A 24,860-nucleotide genomic window follows, 5' to 3' on the forward strand; every position below is an offset into this window, starting at 1 on the left:
AGAACATGATCTTTCAAAACAGTAGTGTAGCAGAGGGAAACAAGCCTCAAGTGTAGCCTTGTCAGTGAGTTGATTTGAACAGTGAGGCACAAAGATGGAATACAAAAATAGGAATGTGCAAAATTCTATCCATCTGGAGTGTTCTCCCTCTCTCAGGACAATTCTAGGATCCAGAGCAAAGTGCAGTGCTGGGAAACATAATAGACAGCCCTGGGGTGGCCAGAGGAAAAGCCCATCCTGCAGAATGGTGGGTCAATCTCTCTCTCTGTACATCAAACAGGAGAAATCTGGTTTCATAGGAACACATCAAATGCCTCCCTCAAAAGCTCAGTAACTCTCAGTTGGTTTTTTGATGTTGTTTTTATTGGTTCATTTGTTGTGGTTGTGGTTTTTTGGAGTTTTTTGTTTGTTTCTTTATTTCTTTGTTTTCTTTGTCTTTGTCTACTTGAGATCCTCTGTCTTTAACTTGTAACTCAGTATCTGTGCTGTTGAGGGAGACCTGGAAACTGATAGCATTTGTTATGCTGCTTCAAGCCTAAGGCAAGCACAACTTTCAGCCAGTGACTTGGGCTGTCTAGAATTACAGTCTCTCTTATCTAGGCAGATACTCCTGTAGGGGCAAAATCACATAAGGCATCTCTGAAATAAATGTTAGTGAGAGATTGTTCAAGGAAACTCCAGTGCTTTCTATGCCTTTCCACAGGCATACTCACTTCTACATAATAGGGATAACCTGACCTCTTTAAGAGCGTATTAGTTTGGTACCACTGATAAAGCAGTACACTGGGATAGATAACACTTGAAGTCTTCCCTTTCTCAAAATATGTTCACAGCTTCTTCTCACTATTATTCTTATCAAATTAGTTCCTTTTCCTCTCATTATCATTCATATGTCTTTTTATTATGCTAGATAAATACTCCTGATCACCAGCGCAATCTAGTTTGCAGTGAGTCAAATACAGAGTTTTGTTTTCATGCAGCAGCATCCTGCAACATTCTCATTGATACTGACCATTACCCTCACTCTTCAGCAGTCTTTCATTGCCTGTTCTTTATTCTTTTGTTCTCCTTTTTCAAAGGAATTATCGTGTATTTCTCCTTTCATCCTCTCCACCACCAGTCCTACAAGTGCATTATATTTTCTCCCATCAGTCTTTTAACATGGCTGCATAATTTTCCAATTGATCCATATTTTATAAAGTCCAAAACCTGATGAAAATTAATGGCAAAAATCACAGTGTCTTCCTTAGAAATCTTGTCAAACTGGAATGTTACTGTGCAGCCACCTTGTGCCACCAAGCTTTCAGAGTCACTTTGAACTACTCAAAGACTCTGAAGCCTTGATCTGTTCAGGGACACTGGTTGCAAATTGCCCCGTTAATCTTCCTATCTGAATCAGCTCTGGAATGTAGCTACAAACTGCTCTATAAGACCTAAAAATTGCATTTGCAATTTTTGAAAGCTTTGATTTCTTCTTTAATTTAACTATATTTATTACCTTGCAAGTAAGAATCCTGTGTAATAATTAGGTTATGTGTGACCCAGAATATCAGAGATACTTCTGCAGGTCATGGGTGGATAGGTACTTCTTGACTGACAGTGATACTATAGAGATATTTTTACTTTTTCTATCCTGAAAAAAGAGAAATGTTGTTCTCCAATCGATCATTTAATTTCCATATGCGCAGAGAAGAGGAGCCCTAATAGCCCAAGGAGGAATAGTGTTTTGGCACCAATCCTTAAATGTTGAAGTTTTCCATTCAAATTGTAGGTGCACAGTGACACCTTCTGGAAGCTTGTAATGAGCATCCCTGAGCCAATTCCTCCATCATCCGGAAACTCACAATTTTTGCATGCAGAAGGAAATCTCTTTCTGATCAACATTTTGACCAGAGACTTCCCCACAGGGTCTATCATGTCTCTGGCACATACACTAACAGAACATGGTCGTGATGGAAGAGATTTTTCTTTTTAAATCAAGCCTGATCTGTAAGGCTTTTCAGTTATTCCAAATAATTCAAAGGTTTATGGGGAAAAAAATAGAGAATAAGAATTAGATATGTATGCTAACCTCATGGTTTACAACAAAATGTAGTTGGCATTATATTTTTAATTATTTAATGTCATACATCAAGTGAGAGGATCAGAGAATATTGTGAAGATTCAATTTGCCAAATTAATGTGACAAATTAAATGAATGACAGAGTTTCTTAACGCATTTGCACTCTAGAAAAGATTTCATTTTTGTGTGTGTCACATTGCAGTTTCTAATTAGACCTTCTCTGCCCAAGCCACCACATTCCTGTGTAGTCTGTAAATCTGCCAGAAATTCTGCATCACTAAGGATTTGAAGCATGAGTTGGACCACAGAGCAGGCCAAGGGCTGTCCAAGGGCTCACAAACCCCACAGAGCCCACACCCATCAACTGGATTGGACCAGAATGGGGATATAACCATCACTAAGCTGACTCTGATGCTCTGAAAGCAGGCATTCAGTGCCAAATCAGTATCACTGGAGAACATATCCTTAGCTCTAATATTGAATTATGTCTCAAACGTTATTTCTCTTTAAGTTTCCTCTGCCTTAGAAGTAATAAAGATGTGATATGTAGGAGTAGAAAAGAAACAGAGTTGTGAGTGGAGACAGCAGAGGCTTCCTGCAGCTTTGGAGCAGACACTGAATTATATAAATACTGAAGCTAAGGGTTTTGTCAGAACATACATATGGGACTGGACAACCCTGAGAAAATACATCACCCTAGAAAATGACCTTACAGTGATGAAATAATTATCAAAGCACTAAGCAGAGCCACCAACTGCAAAAAAAATCTGCCTGCACTGAGATCTGAATCATGTCTAACCATGCTGATAACATTTCAAGCCCTAATGTAATGCAATCACAGGTTTTAGCATCAGATCTTGAGGAAATCTAATCCTCCAGAAAAGAGCTAAGAGATACTCTGTGACTGCATAGACATGACAGTGGGACTTTCACACTTTGGCTTGCACAAAATAAATTCTACTGATTAGTTAACACACCACTATCAATGTTGATGAAAAATTAATCCCAACAGGCATCCCTGCAAGTAGGACAATTTAGTTACTTCTCTGTGGGACCATACTACTCTATGGTTGGTCTTACATATTTGAAGATGCCAGTTTATTCTTCCTCCCATCAACTTTGAACCTATATTTCCTGCTTGAAACCAACTACTGATAGATCCATAAAGAAAAGTGGCTTACACCTATAAGAAATTATTGAAAAAACACAAATATTTAAAAGTTCAGCAAAGCTGCTTCCCCTAATATCACTGGTATTATGTTTACTTTAAAATATGGTTATTTAAATGCATCTTTTATTTTATTTTTCTTTTTACATTTTTAGTTTTTATTAAGGGGTAAGGGAAAGCAAATAAGTTTAGCAGAAGTCCCTGGAAACTCATTCTCCTTCTGAAAATATCTCCTTTCCCAGAAAAGCCTATCAGTCTTCAAAATGATTTGTAACAAGTGCACTTTAATGTCAATGAAAAGGTAAAAAATGGCTTCTTACTCTCTGTTTGAATTGCTCCCTAATTCACTATGAATCAGCTCCATTCAATGGTCTAGAAACTCTCCTTTTAACAATTTAAGGGGGCAGGAAACACTGAAATAGACTAGAACACAAAAGCTGACATAGAAATGTGTATGACCTCTCCTTGGGCAGGGAGCAGGTTCAGGTATGAGACCAGCAATCAGCCCTCACACCTTAAAGGCACACAGGCCCCCAAAAAAGCTGATATGTGCATTATGTCACCCATTAACGTGTGACTGAAAGAATGTTGGACTACAATGTTATTAAAATACAGATACATGTTCTGTATTATCTTTCTTATTACCTCTCCTGAACAGTAAGAACAAATCAAAAAGGTGTCATACAAGTTTTCATTTAAAAAATAAAATAAAATAAAATAAAATAAAATAAAATAAAATAAAATAAAATAAAATAAAATAAAATAAAATAAAATAAAATAAAATAAAATAAAATAAAATAAAATAAAATAAAATAAAATAAAATAAATAAGAACAATAACAGATTTCTTCATTTCCCCAAAGGCAAAATTAGGAAAACATGCTAACTGGACAAGTTTGCAGAAGGAGGAGGGTGGAGTCTAAGAAACATCCTAAAGGACAATATTAAATAGCAAAGGTACCCTCATATAAAGCCAGCCCTTTCTGATTTAGAATTTAAAAATCTACTGCATGCTGGATAGAATTTCCTCCTAAAAGTTTATCAAGAGCTTATGAGTCTAATGTGAAATATTCAGAAAAGTCAAGTAAAGGGTGGAGGTGGGTTTTCTAATGCCTGATATACTGGTAGATAATACCAATATTGAAACCAGATCTCCTGATCTATTACTTACCATGTATATTACAGAAAAAAACATGCACTATAAAGGATAATTATATTAAATGCACAGCTAACATGTAAGGTCTCCATTTTCCATATTTTATTTTTTGAAACAGAAAGAAGTTCAAGGTCAAATACTCCCGATCCTTGCTAGATTGACATTTTGCTTTCCCTCTGTCCTAGTGAAGTTGAATTAATCTGAACAAAGTAGAGCAGTAGAGGGGACCAAGAGTAAGGTCACAGAGGCACATGCAGAGCAAGCTGCTCTGATGATTGAGGGAATTTTATTTCATGCGTGAGAAATGCATGCTCACATTCCTTTAGAGAGAGAGAAAGGGTTCCAGTCTGTGTCTCTCAGCTCTCTCTACTCTAAACCCCATTTCATCCAAGTCCAAGCCCTTGTTTATGCAGTTCTGTCTTATGTAGCTGAATATCAGCTTGCATCCATCATTCTCTGGGAGAGAAGAAGATTATTATATTAACAATTTTGTGAGGACTTTATGCCTCCACAATGTTCAGCTGTTTCAGGATGTGGATGTGTACACATGCAGTGATGCAGAGGTACCTGCCTACAGACCGAGTTGCCTACAAACCCTAATCACTGGAAGATAGTTAGCTTAGGTGTCTTTGTTTATCTAACATCATTTATGCTAGGGAGCATAAATACAATAGTTTTATACAGTACTACCTACCATCACTATGTGTCATGAATTTTGAAAAAAATTATAGCGTTCTTTAATAAGGTGTTAGCTGGTTTGGGTTGGAAGGGACCCTAAAGATCACCTCATTCCAAACCCTCTGCTATCGGCAGGAACAACAGTCATGACCGTCCTAAGACCAATGGAAAAGATGATGGAACAAGAACATACCTTCCAAAGGGGTTACATTCTGCCAGCATTTTAAACCTGAACTTGATCAAGCGTTCCTGCTAAGATTTAGGATGCCACCCAGGGCCATCGTCTAGAGAAGTATTAGAGGAGTCACATTTATTCACCAGTCTGAGAAATGACTGCCTGACCTGGTAGAGTGACCAAGAGCTGAATTCGAAAGCCGATGGTGTTAACAGGCATTTTGAGCTTGTTCTCAAGCCACATAAACAACCACCTCAGTGCACTTACTGAGTCTTTGTTCCCTTTTCTCTGCCAAGGAATGAGGCAGTGCCATTTAATCCTACTTGTCAACCTATAATACCTCCATAGGTCCTGTCTGGGCCTTGGCAATTGGAGTTTGGCACAGATTTAGCATCAGTTCTATGCTTTCTGCCACAACCAAAATGGCAGAGATTTGCAGAAGGGTTCCTTGCCACTGGGCAGGAGGAATACTGAGTGGGGTTCTGGGGTAGGAATCAACCTTTCTATTTATTCTGCTCTCCTGGGAACATTGTCCAGTTTCTGCTGTAGTTCACCTCTCCAAACAGACCTAGGGGAACTCTCTGCTGCTAAGCAACAGTAAGCTCTCCTTCTGTGTAGGAATGGCAGCTTTCCCTGTGGTTTCAGCTCTAACAGCACCTTCCCTGGCATCGATGGCACCACAGCCATGTTCTCCCATGGCTGTAGCAGTGCCTTTGGCCGTCAAGGGCAGCACTGTCACTGTGGGAAGGGCTTTCTTCACACTATGTAGACTTCAGTTCCTCTCTGTCTCTTTGATGTCTGGTTGTAGGCCAGAAATAGGGACAATGTTTTGTGACGAGCTAAACCTTGATGAAATAATGAAACCCCCCAAAAAAACAGGTAGAAATCATTGCTAGAGAAAAGGGAAGGAGAGGAGTGGTTTTGCCCGTTCCTGCTCAGGGCCCGTGCTCCATAAAGGTGGCTTCTTCTCTGCAGGACAGTGGCACTCAGCGAGGAAGGGCAAGGTCACTTTACCTTGACGCCCGCAGATCCGAGCAGGCCCGCCGAGTTCCCCGGCCGCGGCGGAGGCGGCGGGGCCGGTTCAGCACCCTGGACAGTTCCGGCGGCATTGGCTCCATTCCGCCCCGCCGCCGCCGTGGCTCTGTCCGTCGTCTGCGGTTGGCTTTTCGGGTGGGGAATTTTTGGGACGTGCTCTTTGCGGGTAGGCTGTAAGTGGCCAAATTTGTTCCCGTGCTCCTCTGGCACTATGGCCAGCTCCGAATCCCAGTGGGCACAGGATGGGTAGGAGAGCTGTCCTCCGGCCCTCACCTGAAGGACCTGCTTAGGAAAGTTAAAAAGACTGAGTGTACACGGGGGTAAGGGGGGATGCGAGGGCAGCAGGGTGTGGGTTCACGGCTGCGAGCACTCAACCCTCATCTTAGCACTGTGTGCTGGGCCCCCGCCTGCCCCCTCGGTGTTGCTCACTTTGTGTTTCTCTCTCTTTCTCTCTCTCTTCCCACCCCGTCCCTCCGCTCCCACACCTCCCCCGCTCGCCGCAGACTCCGAGGCCTGCCAGGTCCCTCGCCTCGCTGTCAGCTCTGCTCTCCAGCCCCTTCCTGCGGCCGCAGCTCCCTGCCCGCCGGCCTTGCCCGCACTTCGTCTCGGCGCCCCGTCGAGACGCCGCGGAGTCCCGCTTCTGTCCCGCGGGCTTGGCGGCGCTGCTGGCCGGGAGTGGGGCTCCCGCCCGCTGCCCGCTCGCCGCCCTGCTGCGGGGCCGCTGGGCTGAGCCGCCGCCGGCCCCCGCCCCGGCCCCGCCGCCGCCCCGCCGCCTCCCCCCGGAGCGCCGGAGATGCCAGGCGTGCCACGGAGCCGCGCCGCCGCAGCCCCGCGCTGCCCCCGAGCCTCCTGGCGCCGTGAGTACCGCTCCTGGGGCCGCGTCCACCCCTTCCTCCTCCTCCTCCTGCTCCCCACGCCAGCGAAGCCGCTGTCCGCCCACGTGCCCTCAGCCGGCAGCGGCGTGGGACTTTCGGGGGCGCAGGGCGAGCTCCCGCGGCAAAGCCCCCCGGCGCCACAGCCGAGCCCGCTGGTCACGTCTGCCATGCCCAGCGCCCCGGGCCCGCCGGCTCCAGCAGGGCGGCTTCTGCGGCAGCTCTGCTCCGCACCCAGTGCGCGGGCGGGAAGGGAACAGCCCCGACGGCAGCCGGGTGCCTGGCTCCGGGAGCATTCATACACCGGATCAGTCTTGTTTTCACGGGAAGTCAGTGTCGCTCTGCCCGGGAACGGCGGAGGTACTAGCAAGCCGCAGTCGTCCCGTTAACCCTTGTCCCGGCAGACGCCGGCCCGGGGGGTGGAGGCGGTAGATCATTATCCCCGAAACGTGGCGATGTTCCCAAGGGCGCCTCCGAGGAGCAGGGTGAGCGCCCAGCCCGGCGGCCCCCGGCACACGCCCTGCACGGAGCGCGGCTGCCGCAGCCGTGTCACACCTGCCCCGCGGAACGGGAGAGCGAGCCCGAGAGAGCCCGGCAGCGGCGAGCCCTGCGCCGCGGGGAAGAAGGATGCGGCTAGGGGAGGGAAGACGTGAATCTTAACACGCAGTTACTTAAAATGCGAGCATGTTCCAGCGCCAGGTTGACAAACCCGGCTCTCCTCTAAGGCGTCTGTGAGCCCTGAAGCACCAGCACCGAGCCCCACGGCGGCACCGCCGCCTCTCCAAGCCCTTCCCACTCTCTCCCATCAGCGCTCACACACACACACATACACATACACACACACACTCTCCGCTCACGCTCTCACGCCGGTCTCTCCGGTGTTTCTCCCTGCGGCGTCTGTCCCATGGCTTCCCCCGCGCCCTCCCCAGTCCGCCGCCGCGGTGCGGGCGCTGCTGTGTTTAATCCCGTTGCAAACCGGCCCTGAGCCGTAGCAGCCCCCGGTGTTCGCCTCGCCAGGGGCGACCGGCGGCAGCCCACCCCGTCGGGCCGTGCCGGGGCGGGGAGCGCGGGCTGCCGGCCTCGCTCCCTCCGGCCCCAGCCACGGCGAGCGGACCCACCCGCGGCCGCACCGAGACGAGCCCGCGGGGGCCGGGCGCATGCGTGGGTCTGGCGAGCCGCCGTTCCCGGTCGCCCGGCCCGCCGGGACCGGAGGGGAAGCGTGGGAGGACGCCCGGCCGGGCCCCGCTGCCGACACCGTAAGTAGCGCTGGGTCCCGCTCGGCGGCAGCCGGGCACGGCATCCCGAGCTCCGGGCAGGCGCGGGCTCGTCGCCGGCAGCCGCGACCCCCGCGCCGCCGCTGGAGCCGCCCCGGGTGCAGCGGGACGGGACGGGACGGGACGGGACGGGACGGGACGGGACGGGACGGGACGGGACGGGACGGGACGGGCTGCTCTGCCGGCGGTGGCCCCCGCGGCCGGGGCAAGACAGCGGCTGCGGCCGCCCTCCCCGGCAGGAATGGCAGGGACTCGGCGCAAAAGGCGTTTCCCCCGGTCTCCCGGAGGGTCGGGAGCTGCAAGCCGGGAGCGCCCGGCGCTCGGGCTCTCACCGCCACGTCCTTCCCCAGGGGCTCCCAGCGCAGAGCTCGGGTACCCGAGCTCTGACCTCGGCTCCGGGAGCGGGGTCAGGATTCCTCCCTGGGGCAGGATCACACCCCGGGCCGCGCCACCTCCGTGGCCCGGCGCAGGTAACACCTCGGCTCGGCCCCCGCCACACGCTCGGGACCCCTCCGCCTCGTCTCACGAAGATGAGGCAGCATCCGTGCCCCCACCCCAGCGTGAAGGGGGTCCCGTGGTGTGTCTGTTCTCGGAGCCCGGGGCTCCCCTGCCAAGTTAGAGAGAGAAGCAGCAACAGGCGAGTGTTTCCGTAGAGAGACTTCCAGTACCAGCCTGCCTCATCAAGCATCCTTAGAGAGAAAGAGCTCTTCCTGAGCTCTGTCATTAGGTAATGTCAGTAAGGTAAGAAAAAGCAGGTAACGAAAATTGGACACAAATACAGAAAGTTAAATAAGATTATCCTTGTATACTCCAGTAAAAACCTACAGTAATTTAATTGTGGTGTAATTTACTTTATGCAACCATTCCATTATTTCATTTTTTCTGTAGAAAAATGTAAAATGAAAATTTTTCATGTGGCACTTGTCGCTATGATGTAATGGTAAGGAGTCTCCTTGTACTTCTGTTGCACAAACAGAATGTCAGCATCAAATCCAGTGCTCTGCAGAGCTGTGGGCTGTGATAGCTACATCACTGCTGTATTACCAGACCAGAAACAATAAACACCAGTTCAACTAAAAAGAACACCAGAATCATTATCCGCTAGGAGATTCCTACTTGCATTTCCTAAAATTAGGAACACCATGTAAAAATTAGGAGTGCCTCTCTAAACTCAGAGCCAACTGAATGTAAAACTAGCACTGTGTTTTATAAAATGCTCAAAGTTGAGAGAACAGTTACTTTATTTCCCCTTTAATTTTTTTTTGTCTACTCTTCAAGTCAATACTTTGATGTCTTTACTCTGGGTCACAAATACTTAATCATGGAAGCATCATCTACCTGTTGCTTAGAACAGACTGAGTAGTGATGTCTGAGGACTGAGCTTAAAGTACCAGGGAGGAGTTTTCAGACTGTAGGGTGCTTGTGTCTCTTGGAGCTCAGGTCATGTTAATGAACTTGAAGCATTTAAGCAACTATCAGTACTCAGTCACTTATAGAAACTCATCCCATCTTCTTGTCACTAAGTGACAAAGGACACAGCAAGTCTTGGAAGTACTCTGGAGATCTCCTGGCATTCAGAAGAGGATTCTTAGCTAGAGGTTCATTACTCCTCACTTGCTGTTTTCAAAACTTGTCGAAACCAGGTGAAGCAAAGAAGCCCAGAAAGTGTCATGGCCAAAGTGAATGTGTGCTAAGCCGAATTCTGATCTTCCTTCAGCATTAAATTGATTTCGGTACTACTCCTCCTGGCTGACACCGCAGGCTGGCACTACAGCCGTGCTCACCAGGCAGAGGGTTGCTATCACAGTGCCCGCCCTGCGGAGCAGCCAGATGCCAGCGTAGTACAATCAGAAGTGAATCGCGACAATCGGAATCAATAGGAAACAGTGTGTGAATCACTGCTTAATGCACTCCAGGGTGAGTCATTCCGATTCAAACCAGCTTTCAGACCAGTACGATGTCAGTCAGCTCCTCACACAGCTCGATGTGAGTCAGATCTCAGCACCGAGTACAATGTGAAATGAGTCACTGACTAATACAGCGCCATGTGCCTCCAGTACCCGGTGCGAGTTGTCAGAGCTTCTGTGTGATGTGAGTCACTTCATAGTACAGTAAAACAGGCTTTTTGGAGGCCATTCATAATTAAGCACAATGCAACCAAGCACTCAGGAGGAGATAATGAGAGTGAACAGAGTAAACTGCTGTAGGCATCAGATTCATTGCATAGTAGAGAGGTTTGTAAAATGTTAGGAGGAATGATTTTTTTAAATGTTATTGTTTCTTAAAACAGACTGCATAAAAATAACTAGGAGCAGGTACTTTCTCTGACATCAGAGCCAGCAAAAGCAGGGTTGAAGCAGTGGTAAAAATCCCAGTACTGGAGAAGTCTGTGGGGTTTTTTGTTCTAACTAAGAGTGTTGATCAGTCAGTGTGACTGACATGCATCCACTGAGGCTGACCCCAGCTGCCACGGAAGACAAGGCAAGGGATGCTGACAGCTTGTGCTGTGCAGAGGAAAATATTCTGACACTGATTTAACTTAATTGCAGTTTACAGTGACCTAGTTTGTGAAGGACTCAGCATAGGATGAAGTTATATCCACACTTACATTTATGCTGCCCCACTGTCATATCATCCACTTAATCAGCTGGACAGAAACCACAGATTGCTTTTGTTGCTTTTTCTATGCAACTGGTAAAGAATTCTTTCATGCCTTTCCCTTATTACAAGAGAAATAATGACAGTCACCCTGCTTATTACATGTTAGAGTAACATTTTCAATGAAGTCTCTTGTGATAAAATCCAAACTAAAGAAATTCTCTATCCAGAGCAGATATAGGGCATCTCTTTAAAAAAAACAAACAAACAAAGACAAACAAACAAAACCCACATAAAAATCCCATTGAAGCCCCAGGTAACTAGGTTTCTAACAGGAAAGTCAGATTTTATTCAGAGAAAGACTTTAGTGCAGGAAGTTTTTGCAGAGAGTGGCCTCGTGGTGGCCAACTAGGTAGAACCGAATACCAAAGAAGGAGGAGCAGAAGACATCCAAGGCATTTGTAGAAAAATACCTGTGACAGGTGATATGATCAAGGCATAATTATCCTCTTACTAGGTGGGTGTGATACCCTCTTAGCCATTCCTTTTGGAATGTAAAGCAATGCTTTAAGCTGGATAGATGAATTTGGCTCCTCTGAGCTGCTGCTCCTCTGGAAAAATAAATTAAGTAAAACAAGCAAAGGTACTCAGTTTCTGGACATTCAACATGAAAGTGTCCCAGAGCTGTTAGTTACAGGATAACACTTCCACTTGTAACTTTATCCACTCAGCCTTTAACAGGCTTGGGCACAGCAGTGACATAAAAAGCTGGTTTATTCCATATGCTGCCACTCTCTGTCTTGCAGTCACAAACTCTCAACCATTTCAGCCACCCCACTACAATATGCGAAATCTCCAATAATACAAGATAACTTTCGAGGAGCTCTTACTCTTAACCCACTGAGTGGGCAATCTGACAACTATGCCTAAAGCATGTGCATATGTGTGGGCGAGTTCATTAACATATATTAGAATGCTTTTCTGTCTAAAATAGCACACTGCTTGATGCAGAAAGCCTGCCTGTCACATTTGTCAATGAAAAGGAAGAAGCACGAGCATCAAGTTTCCTGTTCATATTTCAGCTGACAGTGAACTGCCACAAGCTTCAGTGGGAGTTTGTTGCAGCCCCAAATATATCTGAATTGTTAAAAAATAGATTTAGAGATTTATTTGGAACTTGACCCCAGTTGCAAGCCTCTTATGACATTCTTAGTAGATAAGAACAGAATCTCTTCCAACTTACTGGTTATCATTACTGGGAGGATTCAAAGTCAAAGCAGAAACTGTGAGAGCTACATAACCTCACCTAAAGCTTGCAGAAACTAAGAGGTGGCTTTCATTGTTTTACCAGGCCTGAGTATTTACTGAAAAGTAACTGGACTATATGATCCATATCTGTGCCCTCACTCCAGTGGCTGTCAGCTAGTGTTCCAGCACAGGGCTACCCAGGCTGTGGAGTTACTGGGAAAGCAACATGCTGTGGCCATGCAAATCAGCCCTGAGAACAAGCTAAAGGCTTGCACACCTGCCTGACTGTAATGTGCTGGTTTATTCCATGTGCTGCCACAACCAAGGAGAAAATCTTACATCTCAGTAATTAAGTTTAAGTAATAGAATCTTTGCACTCTGAGCTGAAAAGATGTCATTGTGTTTTAGCATAAAGTGGGGATAAAAGTATAAAGTTTTGTCTACGATCTGCATATTCTTGGGTTTAGGGCTTGTTTTTTTTTTTAATTTTATTTGGTTGAGGTTTTATTTGGGTTTTTAAATTGACATTTGTGGCTTAGATTTTAAATATTCTTCCTTTGGGAATGCTATTTTCTTGGTAGCCCACCTTTATGCTAAGAAATTAGCAAATACTATAAATGTTACAACTAAACCAAATATCACCTGAGGTGTTTTTAACCAGGGAAATAATTTTCACTCCTGACCTTTACACTCCCTTTGTGTTTATAAGGTCACATGGAGAAATGCTTCATAATCTGAATGTCAGATAAGTATGCTTTGGAGCGGAAAAGTTATGACAAACATTCTTATCTCACCACTTCAGCATTACTCTTAAGGCATACAGTGGTTTTGCCACTATTGTCAAAAGTAACATCTCTGATGCTTGCCTAAATCCTTGGACTATTTTTTTAAATTACTTATTAGCAGTCAGTAATATGAGCCCATACTTTTTTTATATGATTCATAGATATTATCTAGCGGGATAAGAAGCAAGAACATGTGCCATTAATTTTCCTCAATTTTTGTTTCATTGCTCTTTAGGGACAATTTTATAATGGATTAAATTTGTTGTTATTGTTACCTAGAGAAGGACATCTCTTTCCTTGAGAGATCCAGAAACTCTGCACCTAGGCATCTGCAGAGATGCTGTATTAGATTGACTTGAAACAATGAACCAACTGGAGACAAGCTGATCACCTCAACACCTACTCCCCATTCTCATTTAAGTTTTTGAGTACTTGGCACTCTCCAGGTGGAATTTGGGTGGTTCTGTGGATTCCTCCAGGCAGGACCCTCTGCCTGGACAAGTTTCTTTATGTTCCAGTGTGCTCATTAATATCCATGGTGGAGGATATTCAGAAACTCCAAAGCTACAAAATCAACCCAGTTCTGCACAGACTGCAGGTAGTCAGAGACTTGTAAGTGGCCAGTCACTTGTCCATAGTAAGAAAAAACTTCCTGCAGATGCAAAAATGATCATGCAGGATAGATTCATATACACTATTTAGGGCGGTAGAAGATATTTTGTAGCTCCAGACAATCACCAGAAATTGATTATGTGTGTGCTGGAGCAGTCACAAGGCACATGACAGCTACATGTAGGATCTGAGGAGTAATGCAGGTTCCAGAGCCTCATGAGATCCAGCCAACACCACACTATGAGGACCTGTGCAACAGAACCCCCTCTTGCCATCTAGACACTGACTGTCCCATTCAAGGATTTGATTCCTCACAGTGACTCAATATTAGCAAAATTAGACCCTACTGACTATTTGTGTTATACTCAGCAATTGGCTGAAACCATATCCAGTTTTAGTATAAAGAGAGCATGAGAAGGCAGGGGTTGAAGTCCTTTGCTTAAAGGTGTCTTACATCATTCCATCAGTAGCCTAAAAGCATTTTTGGGTTCCTCAGAAAACATGTACAGGATAGCTGTCCATCTCCAGTTTTCTAATTCTCCGTGTTTTCTTCTCTAACCCATTTTCAAACAAGGCACATTGCTACTCCAGATGGTGGGGACAGAGAAGGCAGACTCCCATTCTCAAAGTGCAGAGAACATCCAGTACAGAAGGTTCTCATACGATTTTTTCATTCCCATAGCACCTTCAGAGAGGTCTGGAAATCTGCTGTCCCGAAGTAACAACTGTAAAATTACATGAATAGAAGACCTATGAGGCCTAAAAACATCTCCTTTTTGCCCTGAAGGAACCTGAAGTCTACTGAAGGCAAAATAATAACCACCTAAATTCCCATAGATCCATGAATCAATCAAGCAATTGCCTAAATTGTTGCTAATGAGGCTGTATTCTAAAAGAGCAAGGAATTTCATTAATTCCTACAAATAATATTCACTGGTTTAATTGATAAATCTACTACCCATTCCTGCACACATGGGTAGCACAGCTCAAACCAGCAACTGCCTGGCAAGGCGCATTACACAGCTCTGGTGGTTGCAGCAAGAAGCAGCAAAGTGTGATGGAAAGCTTCCGTGTCCTACAGTGAAATTCTGGATATATTAGAAGCAGCAGAAAGATACCTACATACATAAATAAGCTCTTCTGAAGTTAGGTAAACAGTACTGAGATAGATCACTCATTGCTTGTTCTGTGTACCTGACCAGCCTGACATGGTTTTGTCCTTTGTGACTTAATACTATGTGCACCAAAGGAATTTCTACAACTCTGTAATAACCTGCACCACTGCTCAGCTCTCTACCTTGCCATCCTATAACATGGGCCCTGGATCGTATTTAGCCCAGAGGAATTAATTATTAATGTGAATTAGAGATATGAATCTGTGAACATAAATTATCTCAGAGTGGATGTATTAGGCTATATAAACAGCACATGTCTGAATCCAAGTCACATTTTTCTAATCCATAATAATAGTTTACTGTCCAAAGCAGCCTGAAATATTGTTAGATATATGATCCTTCCAAAAATGTTTCATATGCTATCACTCTCTAATTGAAATGTGAAAATGCTCCATTTAAAAAAGTATAGGTATCTGGAAGGAAATTAATACTTATTCATTCCATTCATGTGAATCTGAAGCTGACAGGAAGAAATAGGAATCTACAAATGCATTCTACATTTCAGTTATCCTTTCACATTTTGAAACAAGAAAGGTTGGGGAGGGGCAGTTGGAAGCTGTTATTTTTTCTCATTTTCTATTTCTGGTCATTTAGGCATTGCTTGTCAGATTGGGCCTTCAGAGTTTTAAAATGAGTTGTAATTTCTATCTATATTGTTGTTCTTGTATTTTATTCCTCCTGCTACACAGGTGCATCTTATACTACCGTGTCATGCATTTGTCTCTTGGGAGAGTGGGTGGTTCTCACAAATACAAAACCTATTAAGCTCTACAAGACAAAAATAAATTCAACATTGGAAAAAAACCACTGTAGCCAAAGTGCAGCAAAATGTAATGCTGCACTCTGCTAAAACAACATTCTTTCTTTTCCTGACACTTCTGTTGAGTCCATGACACCATCTGTACATTCCCCCTCAAGTTAAAACAATAGCATTTCCTAAACCTGGATGAACACTTTAGAAAGGAAAGCAACTTTTGACCCCCAAGTATTTATCTCATTAGATTCAAGTCTGATATTATAGATTTAAAAAACCCTCAAAATTGGTAGCAGATAATTTTAATTCCCCTACAATTGTCATGGCCTCAAAAGAAGATTTAGCAACCTGAAACAAGCCTACACAAAGGGATCTCGTGACACAGGAGGATGATTAGCTATGTATCCAAAAATCAAATACAAATAAAATGAAGAAAGCTATACTCATCTTTGTACAAGCTACCATTTCATCTCTCAAAGACATCTGTCACTTACATATGGCACAACTTTCAGCATAACAGAGAGAGCACTATTAAGTGCTGTAGAGCAAATGTGAAGCTCACAGATAGGTCAGAAATGAACAGGGACTTCAAGGGGACTTGTCATTTCATCAACACCACTTATCTGCACACTCTGCAAAATGCGGTTTCCAAAAAGGCTTTGTACAACTGTGCAACTCTGCAAAAAAACCAACCAGTACATCCACCAAAAATTGTTTCATGCTGTCTTCAGTTGGGGGGGCTCAATGAAAACCATGTAATTGTTATCTAGTTTTGTGTTTCCTCCTCGCCTTCACAGAAGCACAGAGAAAACAGTTTTTAAAGACTGTGGCAGTCAGACCTTCAATGGAGAAATGAGCATTGGCCCTTCCCCCACTGCTACAAAGGGAACCAGCAGGTTTGAGACATCCTCAATACTCACCAAAGGCCAGATTTTCAGGAGAGCTCAGTGTCTCACTCAAGCATCCTGAAGCCTGTGCATTGGCTAATCAAGTGAAAGAAAGAAAAAAAAAAGAAAAAAAATAGGCCCTAAATACTTATATTCTGTACCATTTTCCTTAGGATGGCCTTGAAGTCAAAACTTCAGGAAACCCTTTTCAACTCCTAGGCTGATACACCTCTGTGCCAAGAGCTCTGGCTCTCCAAGACCCCTCACTTATACTTTTTGTTCTCTGCCTCACCACTCCCTTGTCATTGTATTCCTATGCACGTGAAGAATTCATTAGCCCTTTGCCTTCCATCCCAGCGCTTATATGAGTGTCTTCCATAGGATTCAACACCTTAGAACTTCCATGGGGGAAAATCAGCGATTTAAGCTTTTCAGTTCCCTTGAGTCTGTGGCCTTCTGGGTAAGACTTTTAAAGCAAACGAAAAAGGAAAAAAGAGAGATGTTTCTTACTTCCCCCCTCCTTTGTTGCTTGCAGCCCATGGGATCGGAGAGGACGGAGATACGCAAACGGCAGATGGCTACGACCCCAGAGACCCCAGGTGCTGCACAGGCTCAGCTCAGCACAGGAAATCGAGGGTCCAATGCCTGCTGCTTTTGTTGGTGCTGTTGCTGCAGCTGCTCATGGTAACCCATCTCATTCAAGCCTCTAGGGAACAGAATAGCAGGGAAGAGATACATAGCTTCTGCACAGGACAACATAAACCGAAGAAAATACTTGTATAATTCTGCAGATCTGGGACACAAAGAGATAGCTGTGCTCTACTACTAGACACAACCCTCTACTCTGTCCCCTGCCATTGAAACAACAGATTTTAGAAGAAATACCTGTATAGTATCTCTATTGCTCTTTTTTTGTCAATACTGTGTAATGTCTGTTTTGTGCTGGACAGGGTCTTCTCAGCACCGAGCTTCACCAAGGATCCCACTAAAAACTGAAAGCAATACCAGAATATGTCAGATCTTTATTTTTAGATTTAGGCCTTGACAAGCAGCACCAAAGGTGTTAAATGGAGTTAGGAGAAAGTGGAAGAATTTGTAGGTCAGAAAATGAATTAGCAGGTGCCCAGCACACTTCTTTTCCCCTGAAGGTAACTGGATCTGTTGTCATTAATTAGTATTGCAACTCATGGCACCTGCAACTCATATGAAGATAATCACTGGGACCATAAACTTTAAACATTGTGGGTATTTGCTGAGGGTGAGGACCTAAGCAGAAAAAAAATTCAGAAAAATTCCCTTTACAAAAGTTCCACTCATGTTAAGGAAGAAAATTTATCAGTCAAAGCAAAAGAGAAGGAATCACTTGATTCCTTAAATTAACAATGTGTTCACCTTCACTTTTGTACCAGCTCCTCCAGATCCAAGTGATTTCATTCTAAACTGAAATAAATCTTTCCATACTCAAAAGCCCTGTATCTGTTGAGGGCAAAGTGCTACTTAATGGGTGAGAGCAGAACTTGAATTCAAATAAACAAAAAATTCTTAAACAGCCATAGAGTTCAGCCAAAACACTGGCAGCAAGTGGAATGCTTCTTAGAAATTCACTATCCACCACATAAATACTTCAGAGCAAGCAAACCTGGCACTGAGGTGATGGGAAGTGGTCATAAATAACCTTACAGCCTGGGCTAGCAATATATTCCACTAATGCTGTTTTCCAACAGCACCTTCTGGCAAATGCTTTGGAGAACACCATTAGAAGGCAAGGGAAGAGCAGAGTGATCATTTCCTTGCTATTGGTACTCAGCTTATCAGAAGCCAAGAAACACAAGATTCTGCCCTCCTTCATGCAAATAGTAAATATTTTGCAAGGACAAAATGCTGCTTGGAGGTTTGGGTTTTTTGTAAGATACCAAGAACTCTGGCTCTGATCCTACCAAGTTGTTCAGCAGATGCTTAGAGGTAAACTAAGGTAGAATTTAGAGAGACATTAACACTCTGCCTGTACAGGGTCTGTTTGCTACCTACTGCATCAATATTAAAGTATGCCATACAAATTCCAATGCCATTTCAACAGCTGTCCAGTGCAATTGCAAGTGGCTCAGTCCAGAGCTGCATTACTCAAAAATGGTTTTCCATTAAAGGAAAAAATAATACATATTTATCTGACATAGTATGTCATGGTATAGAAAATTTGCATTTTACCTTTTAAATTGTTGATAAAGTGGGGGTTTTTTGTCATTTTACCTTTTCCAGGATGCTCATTTTCTGTGTATCTCACTATTCAAACAATTCAAAGAAAGCAATTTACTCAATAGGGTTTGTGAAAGTACCCAGATTTCAGGATGCTTAAAATTCCTATTTGCATTTCAGAATCATCTGGGAAACCAATACAGTCTCAGAAACAGAGTAGCTTGTTTCGGCTTTAAAATAATTTCTGATTTTTTTTCAACAATTGTTTTCTAGTAGCAAGAAATGCAAAACAACCAAAATTAAGCTATTTATGTTCCCCATTCATAGACCATTTCCTCAAAATAGCCTAAGCTCTTGGAACAGAAAGATTATGAATAGGAATAAAAATAACAGTCTCCATGAGTCATGCTGCTGAGCTGCTGAACATCCAATATTCAGCATATTCTTAATAGTAGATTCAGAATGAACTGAAATGAGTCTCCCAGCTGGATGCTCAGAGCCTGTGTTCATTCCTACAGTCAAACCCAGGCCTCCAGCCTGTTACTCTTCCAGATCCTGAGAGGATACAGTATTGCACTAGTCTCTTCATTGTTTACTTGTACATTTCTAGGGAAAGAGCCTGCCTGAAAGTAATTTTCTGAAGCATGTTCTCTTAGGGAAGCTTTTGTTATTTCTTTGGTCTTTTTCCTTTTCTGTGCATTATCCTTTGAAGACTATTCCCTTCTATTCTGTTGGATGCCCTCAATCCAAAAATAGCTCTAACAAGAGTATCACTTCCTGTCTGTCTGTGAGGAATACATATAACTTTACATATTCAAAAAAGGCCTGAACCACTGGTAAAAAGGGTAGTAAAGGCTTTAGACCCATATAACCTAAGAGAAAAAAGAACTAGCATTACTACTTACTTATTTCTCTTTTTTTCTGAAAAGGTAAGTTGAGAGAGTGCATTGGTTTGAACATATGGTTCAGATATTGCTGAAAAAAAAGTGTTTGCAGTATCTGCTCTCCATCTTAGTTATACAAAAGCTTTCCTATGTCTTCAACACATGGACTGCTGTGGCAAAGAGAAAAGCAAGTCTCTGCAGAATATGGACTAACAGTATACAAAGATGGAGAAGGAGATGCCCAGTAAATAATAAGGCAGCAAATAAGACCTGGCCAAGAGTATAGAATGCAAAACAGTCAGAAAAATCCACTGGTTTAACAAAAAACCTTCCTAGAGATAAATGAGATTCTTAGGCATTAAGGCAGCAAAACTTAGAACATTAGCATGAAAGAAAGGTAAGATACAAATGAAGAAATTAAGTTTGGTATTTCCCTAGAAGTTATAGCAACTGTGTTGCCTTGTTTAGGCTGGAGGGCCCGTTTCATATAAATAACAGTCAATATAAAATATTGCTTAAAATATGACATATTTTAAGCAGCTTTACAGATTATATGACAGCATGTGTGTATGCACATGCATTTCTCACTAAACTACTATAGCCTGGATGAACTGGAATGTAGTCCCCACTCCCAAAAAAAAAAGTATTTATATTTTCAAATCCAGTTTCAAATGAAAATTAATCATCTACAACTACAAAAGAAATTTTTTTAAACTAGAGCTATCTTAACATTTAATGAAAGAAGCAGGAGTTCACAGCTACCCTTCCACAGGACACAAAAAACAGTCAGTGATCACTAGTGATTGCAGCAAATTTTGTTTTTGTAATGCTACAAATAGGTCTTACTATTCAGACATACTCAAAATGATATTCAGCAATGATAGATCTGCTCTTTGTGCTCCAGACCTCACATTTTGATGCATATATTAGCAATTTTCTAAGATGCAATCAATCACCACACAATCTGGCTCCATCTACATCTGAACTCTGAAAGCTGCTTACCCTTCCAATAGCACATACAGAAGTCTTTAGCTCACTTAAATCTTGTGTCCTGCTTCTGAACTCTGGCTTTCCTGTGACATGGTATCACCAGTCCAAACCAGAGCCTTGGCCCTCATCAGTCAAGAAAAAAAATGCAAACAAATCCAAACCCACCTGCCTTGAAACCTAACTCACATAAAACCAGTGCATCAGGTAAGTAAAAGCATTGCACTGAACATACACAGTACAAAAAACAATGAAGAATGAATTTGGTATGTGACAAAGGGTATGCATGTATACATATACATTCCATACACACTTATGTGTGTGTATATATAGAATTGGACCTGAAAATTCTTATGGGTCCCTTCAACTTGAGATATTTTATGGAACTATGCTCCTTCTGTAAAAAATCTTTATTATAGAATATTAAACAGCATTCAGCTACACTTAAGGTTTATACAACTTTAAGGTTTATACAAAAATAAGGTGAGAATGTAACTGTAGGTAATATGTCTATCATTAGCTTCTGTCCTTTTAGAATTATTTTTTGAGTATAGAAGGAAAAGTATCTGGTGCATGTTCAGCCTTTTTCTCTATAAAGTTTACTAAAACTTTGCTTGCTACTTTGCAGTCTTACTGTTAGAAATCAAGAAGAAGAGAGAGCAAGGAGAACATCTCATGAACTCCAAGCAGAGGGTATTCCAAACTGTGAGGAAAGGTATAATCTTTATTAAGTGTTCTGCCAAGCTAAAATGAAACAAACCCAACAAACCATACAAAGAAATTACAATGGTTTACCTGAAATATGAAAATAACTATTATCTGCTTGTCATTTACACCCAATTTGCAAGTCATTTGTTTTTTTATCTTCTAATGAACCAAAGGTCTGATCTATAATATCTTCCTTCATTTATATGCAGCACATAAGCACATCCCCACTCCCATGACAAATTAAAACCATCATTGTAAACTGTCTCCCTTTTTCCTGAAATAATTTAAAAATACACCCTGTTCCCACCCAGCAAATATGCAATGAGCTTAACCAGCAGTGTTCAGCCTTACAAAAATAATAAACTGGAGCTTAAATCCTCCCAAAAGTCTGGCAATAGTTTCTTCAGAAATGCTCAGACAGGTAAAAGCACCTACAAAATGGTAACATACAGGTGGGTACCTTTCAAAGGGTTTGAAGCATTGCTTCTTTATATGTATTTTTGTTCAATTTTTCACCATAATTTAACAAGGAATATTAGGGATAGAAAAAATGTCTAGCTGTTGCACGGGTACTTCTTTGTTGCAATTACTCTGAGCAGTAAACTTCAATTTCTGCATCTAAGCAGAGGCAATCACCTGCATCAGAGCTTTTGATAAGCACACTTTCAAAAAACATCTTATAAATATGTTTACACAAGTTTGCGCTTGGGTAGTTCCAGTGAGGAATCATAACCCCATGAACCTTACAATTTTGTTCCATTGTGATGGCAGATGCCTCCTGCCAGCTGCAAACAGCTCGACTAACAATCACTCATTTCTCTCCTTTTACTCTTCTTCCTCGTTAAGCCCTGCTCCGACTCTCGAAGAAGTAAATGCCTGGGCTCAATCATTTGACAAGTTGATGCTTACTCCAGCTGGCAGAAATGCTTTTCGTGAATTTTTGCGAACAGAATTCAGCGAGGAAAACATGCTTTTCTGGATGGCCTGTGAGGAACTAAAACAAGAATCCAACAAAAGCGTCATTGAAGAAAAAGCAAGACTAATTTATGAAGATTATATTTCTATCCTTTCTCCAAAAGAGGTATATTGCTTTCCCTAATACATTCTTTGATGTTTCTTTGCACAGTTAGTTCTAACATGTGTTTAAAGCTACAGCAATACTCAGGGAGAACTTCACCCACCCCCCACATTCCACTGCCATCAAGTAGCTATTTAGGGGAAGAAAGCACCCACCATTGAGGTGAGATGATCGAAACTACTTTCACTGGTTGTAAGGAAGCTCTTCCTGTGCTACCCTGGTATGATGTGGAATTTTTAGTTTGAGGCACAAATATATGGCTGATCACATTATCCTTGTCCTACTCAATTTTTATTTGTTGGACAAATCAATTCCTTTTCTTGTTCCACTTGGAAAAAGGTGTATACATTTCTCCAAAAGCACAGTAACCACAGATAAAGTGTTATTTTCAAAGTACAAATTTCTCAAAGAGCAGCTGACAAAATATGGCATAGAACAAACACAATAACTTCCCCAAAAGTTTCTAAACTACTTGTCACTTTGCTGTTAGCAAATATGTCAAGTTTCAAAGACACCTTGAAAACAGTTTGAATATAATCCTGCCAAGCAGGCTAGAATTTTAAACTTTTCAACATCCTTGCAAAATTGCAATTTAATTTTTTTTTGGTGCCAGCTGTATGTACTTTAAAAAAATGCTGCTTTAAATCTACCCAGTCTGTTCCTGCAACACTACTATCTCTCTACAGGCACTAGAGACTTGCAGAAAAAAGAAAAAAATTACACTGTTGTATGGAATCATTATATAGCCCTACCTGTGGTTCACATCAACTCTGCTTTTTAACAGCAATTTGATTAAGAAACAGCTTCCCATGTTACATTGTCCACCTGCGTCATACTCTTACTCCAAACTCAGTCTCTTTACAACAGCACTAACTCTCCAGGAAATGAACTGTCACAAAAAATTATAAATGCTCTCTACTACAGAGCAGGAAGTTGGTCTGGAAATAACCCATCGGTCTCAGTAATAATGGGATTGCAGACAGCCTAGTTCAAATAAGGTACCTCAGTGAGGACAGTACCTATACTCAAGATATTACTCCATTCAAATTTTGACAGAATCATTTTTTGCATAAGTTTATTTAGCAATTTTTACAGTCTTGGAGGACACCAGCTGAAATGCTTTAAAAAAATGGCATTTTCAACCAATGAAATAAAACTAAGACCCCACCTGTACTGTTCACCAGAATTATTTACATGACTTTCTATTTTAATACGCAGGTCAGTCTGGACTCCAGAGTAAGAGAAGTTATTAACCGAAATATGCTGGAACCCTCACAACACACCTTTGATGATGCACAGCTTCAAATTTATACCTTAATGCACAGAGACTCTTACCCACGGTTTATGAACTCTGCTATTTATAAGGACTTGCTTCAGTCCTTGTCTGAAAAATCCATTGAAGCGTAGAATTTTTTCTTAAATGTATTTGTTTTAAAACAGACAGGACTCTGGGCTACAAAAATCCACAGGGAAATTAGAATTAATCAGATATTTACCTGAAAATAACTCAGGCAAGTTTTACTACAGACTGGATAATTTAAATCCTCACAAAGCTCTGCCACAATCAGCTAAGTACAGTTTCTGATTAAATTCAGTATTACTTTCCAAAAGGAAATGAAGAGAATGAAGAAGAAATGTTGTTCAAAAAATGCACTATTTTTTCAAACACAGCAGACAATTCAGACACAAAGCTATCACAACTTAGGTCTGAGGTACAAATACTAACTAAGCACGAAACTAAAACTGATTTTTAAGTGGAGTGTTAGAATTTTCTTGAAAACCAAACCAGTTGCCCCATCCACCTGTGACCAAAGTAAAAATATTACTGTCAATACTGTGTTACTTTAGACAGTGCCATCATAGCTGGCATAGGTACACTCCACTTGTTTTGGTTTATTTAATGCATACACAGTGCACTAATGGAAATTGGCATGGCAATCTCAAGTTTATGAAAGTTACTGGTTGAAATAATGCTGTTTATTAAAAAAAAATCTTTTGCTGAAGAATTGTTATTTTAGTATTAGAATCTGCTGAAAGCATTACGTTCCCTTTGTTAATGTTCATAAAGTTAAATAATTTATTTCAGAGGAAGAAAAGTCTGGGCATTGAAATTCCAAAATAAAGCACAAGAATTCTCACATTTTTTCTCTTCCCTCAGTAGGTGTTTGTAAAACCCTTCACTATTTGCTCCCAAGAGGATGACAGTTTCAACCAGCTTGGGTTTGTAAATACAAAATTCTCCCATTCCCTGACAGATCTTGTAAGGTTTCCATTACAGATATACACACAATTTACTTAATAAAAACAGGAAGATGGAACTTGTGTTCTGATGCTATTTCAGACTGTCCAACAGCACAAGCTCTCTCCAGTTATAAACCATGTTCATTTACAGTAATCATGGGAAATACTAGGAAAACATTAAGTCGAATCAACATAAACTATCTGTAGATCTGTTACTCTAATGTCTTCTTTCTTTTAAATTACAAGATTCACTACAATTCCACTACATTAAACTCTGGAGTTTATAGTGGA

General features: G+C 42.3%; 1 protein-coding gene and 1 long non-coding RNA gene across 3 annotated transcripts; one reads left to right on the forward strand and one right to left on the reverse strand.

Annotated features, from left to right (window-relative positions):
- Window positions 1-4,465: 4,465 nt before the first annotated feature.
- Window positions 4,466-7,783, reverse strand: LOC116807867 (uncharacterized). The gene is made up of 2 exons (XR_012054143.1): window positions 7,139-7,783; window positions 4,466-6,555 (listed from the first exon to the last, which is right to left on the reverse strand). It is a non-coding gene; the product is annotated as an uncharacterized lncRNA (long non-coding RNA).
- RGS20 (regulator of G protein signaling 20) lies at window positions 6,781-24,860 on the forward strand. 2 transcript variants are annotated; one of them, XM_012571892.5, is made up of 5 exons: window positions 6,781-7,130; window positions 17,014-17,162; window positions 21,171-21,257; window positions 22,097-22,331; window positions 23,547-24,860. In XM_012571892.5, exons 2-5 carry the CDS (start codon window positions 17,017-17,019, stop codon window positions 23,733-23,735), a joined length of 657 nt encoding a protein of 218 aa, XP_012427346.4. In that variant the 5' UTR covers window positions 6,781-7,130; window positions 17,014-17,016; the 3' UTR covers window positions 23,736-24,860.

Source organism: Taeniopygia guttata, chromosome 2, assembly GCF_048771995.1.
Source record: "Taeniopygia guttata chromosome 2, bTaeGut7.mat, whole genome shotgun sequence".
Taxonomy (NCBI): Eukaryota; Metazoa; Chordata; class Aves; order Passeriformes; family Estrildidae; genus Taeniopygia; species Taeniopygia guttata.

What these genes read in the sequence shown, in the direction of transcription:
- RGS20 (XM_012571892.5), top strand. Translation starts at nt 17,017, where the DNA reads ATGGGATCGGAGAGGACGGAGATACGCAAACGGCAGATGGCTACGACC. An exon ending in TGTTGCTGCAGCTGCTCATG is followed by an intron (nt 17,163 to 21,170) that starts GTAACCCATCTC and finishes GCTACTTTGCAG; the next exon opens with TCTTACTGTTAGAAATCAAG. An exon ending in ATTCCAAACTGTGAGGAAAG is followed by an intron (nt 21,258 to 22,096) that starts GTATAATCTTTA and finishes TTCCTCGTTAAG; the next exon opens with CCCTGCTCCGACTCTCGAAG.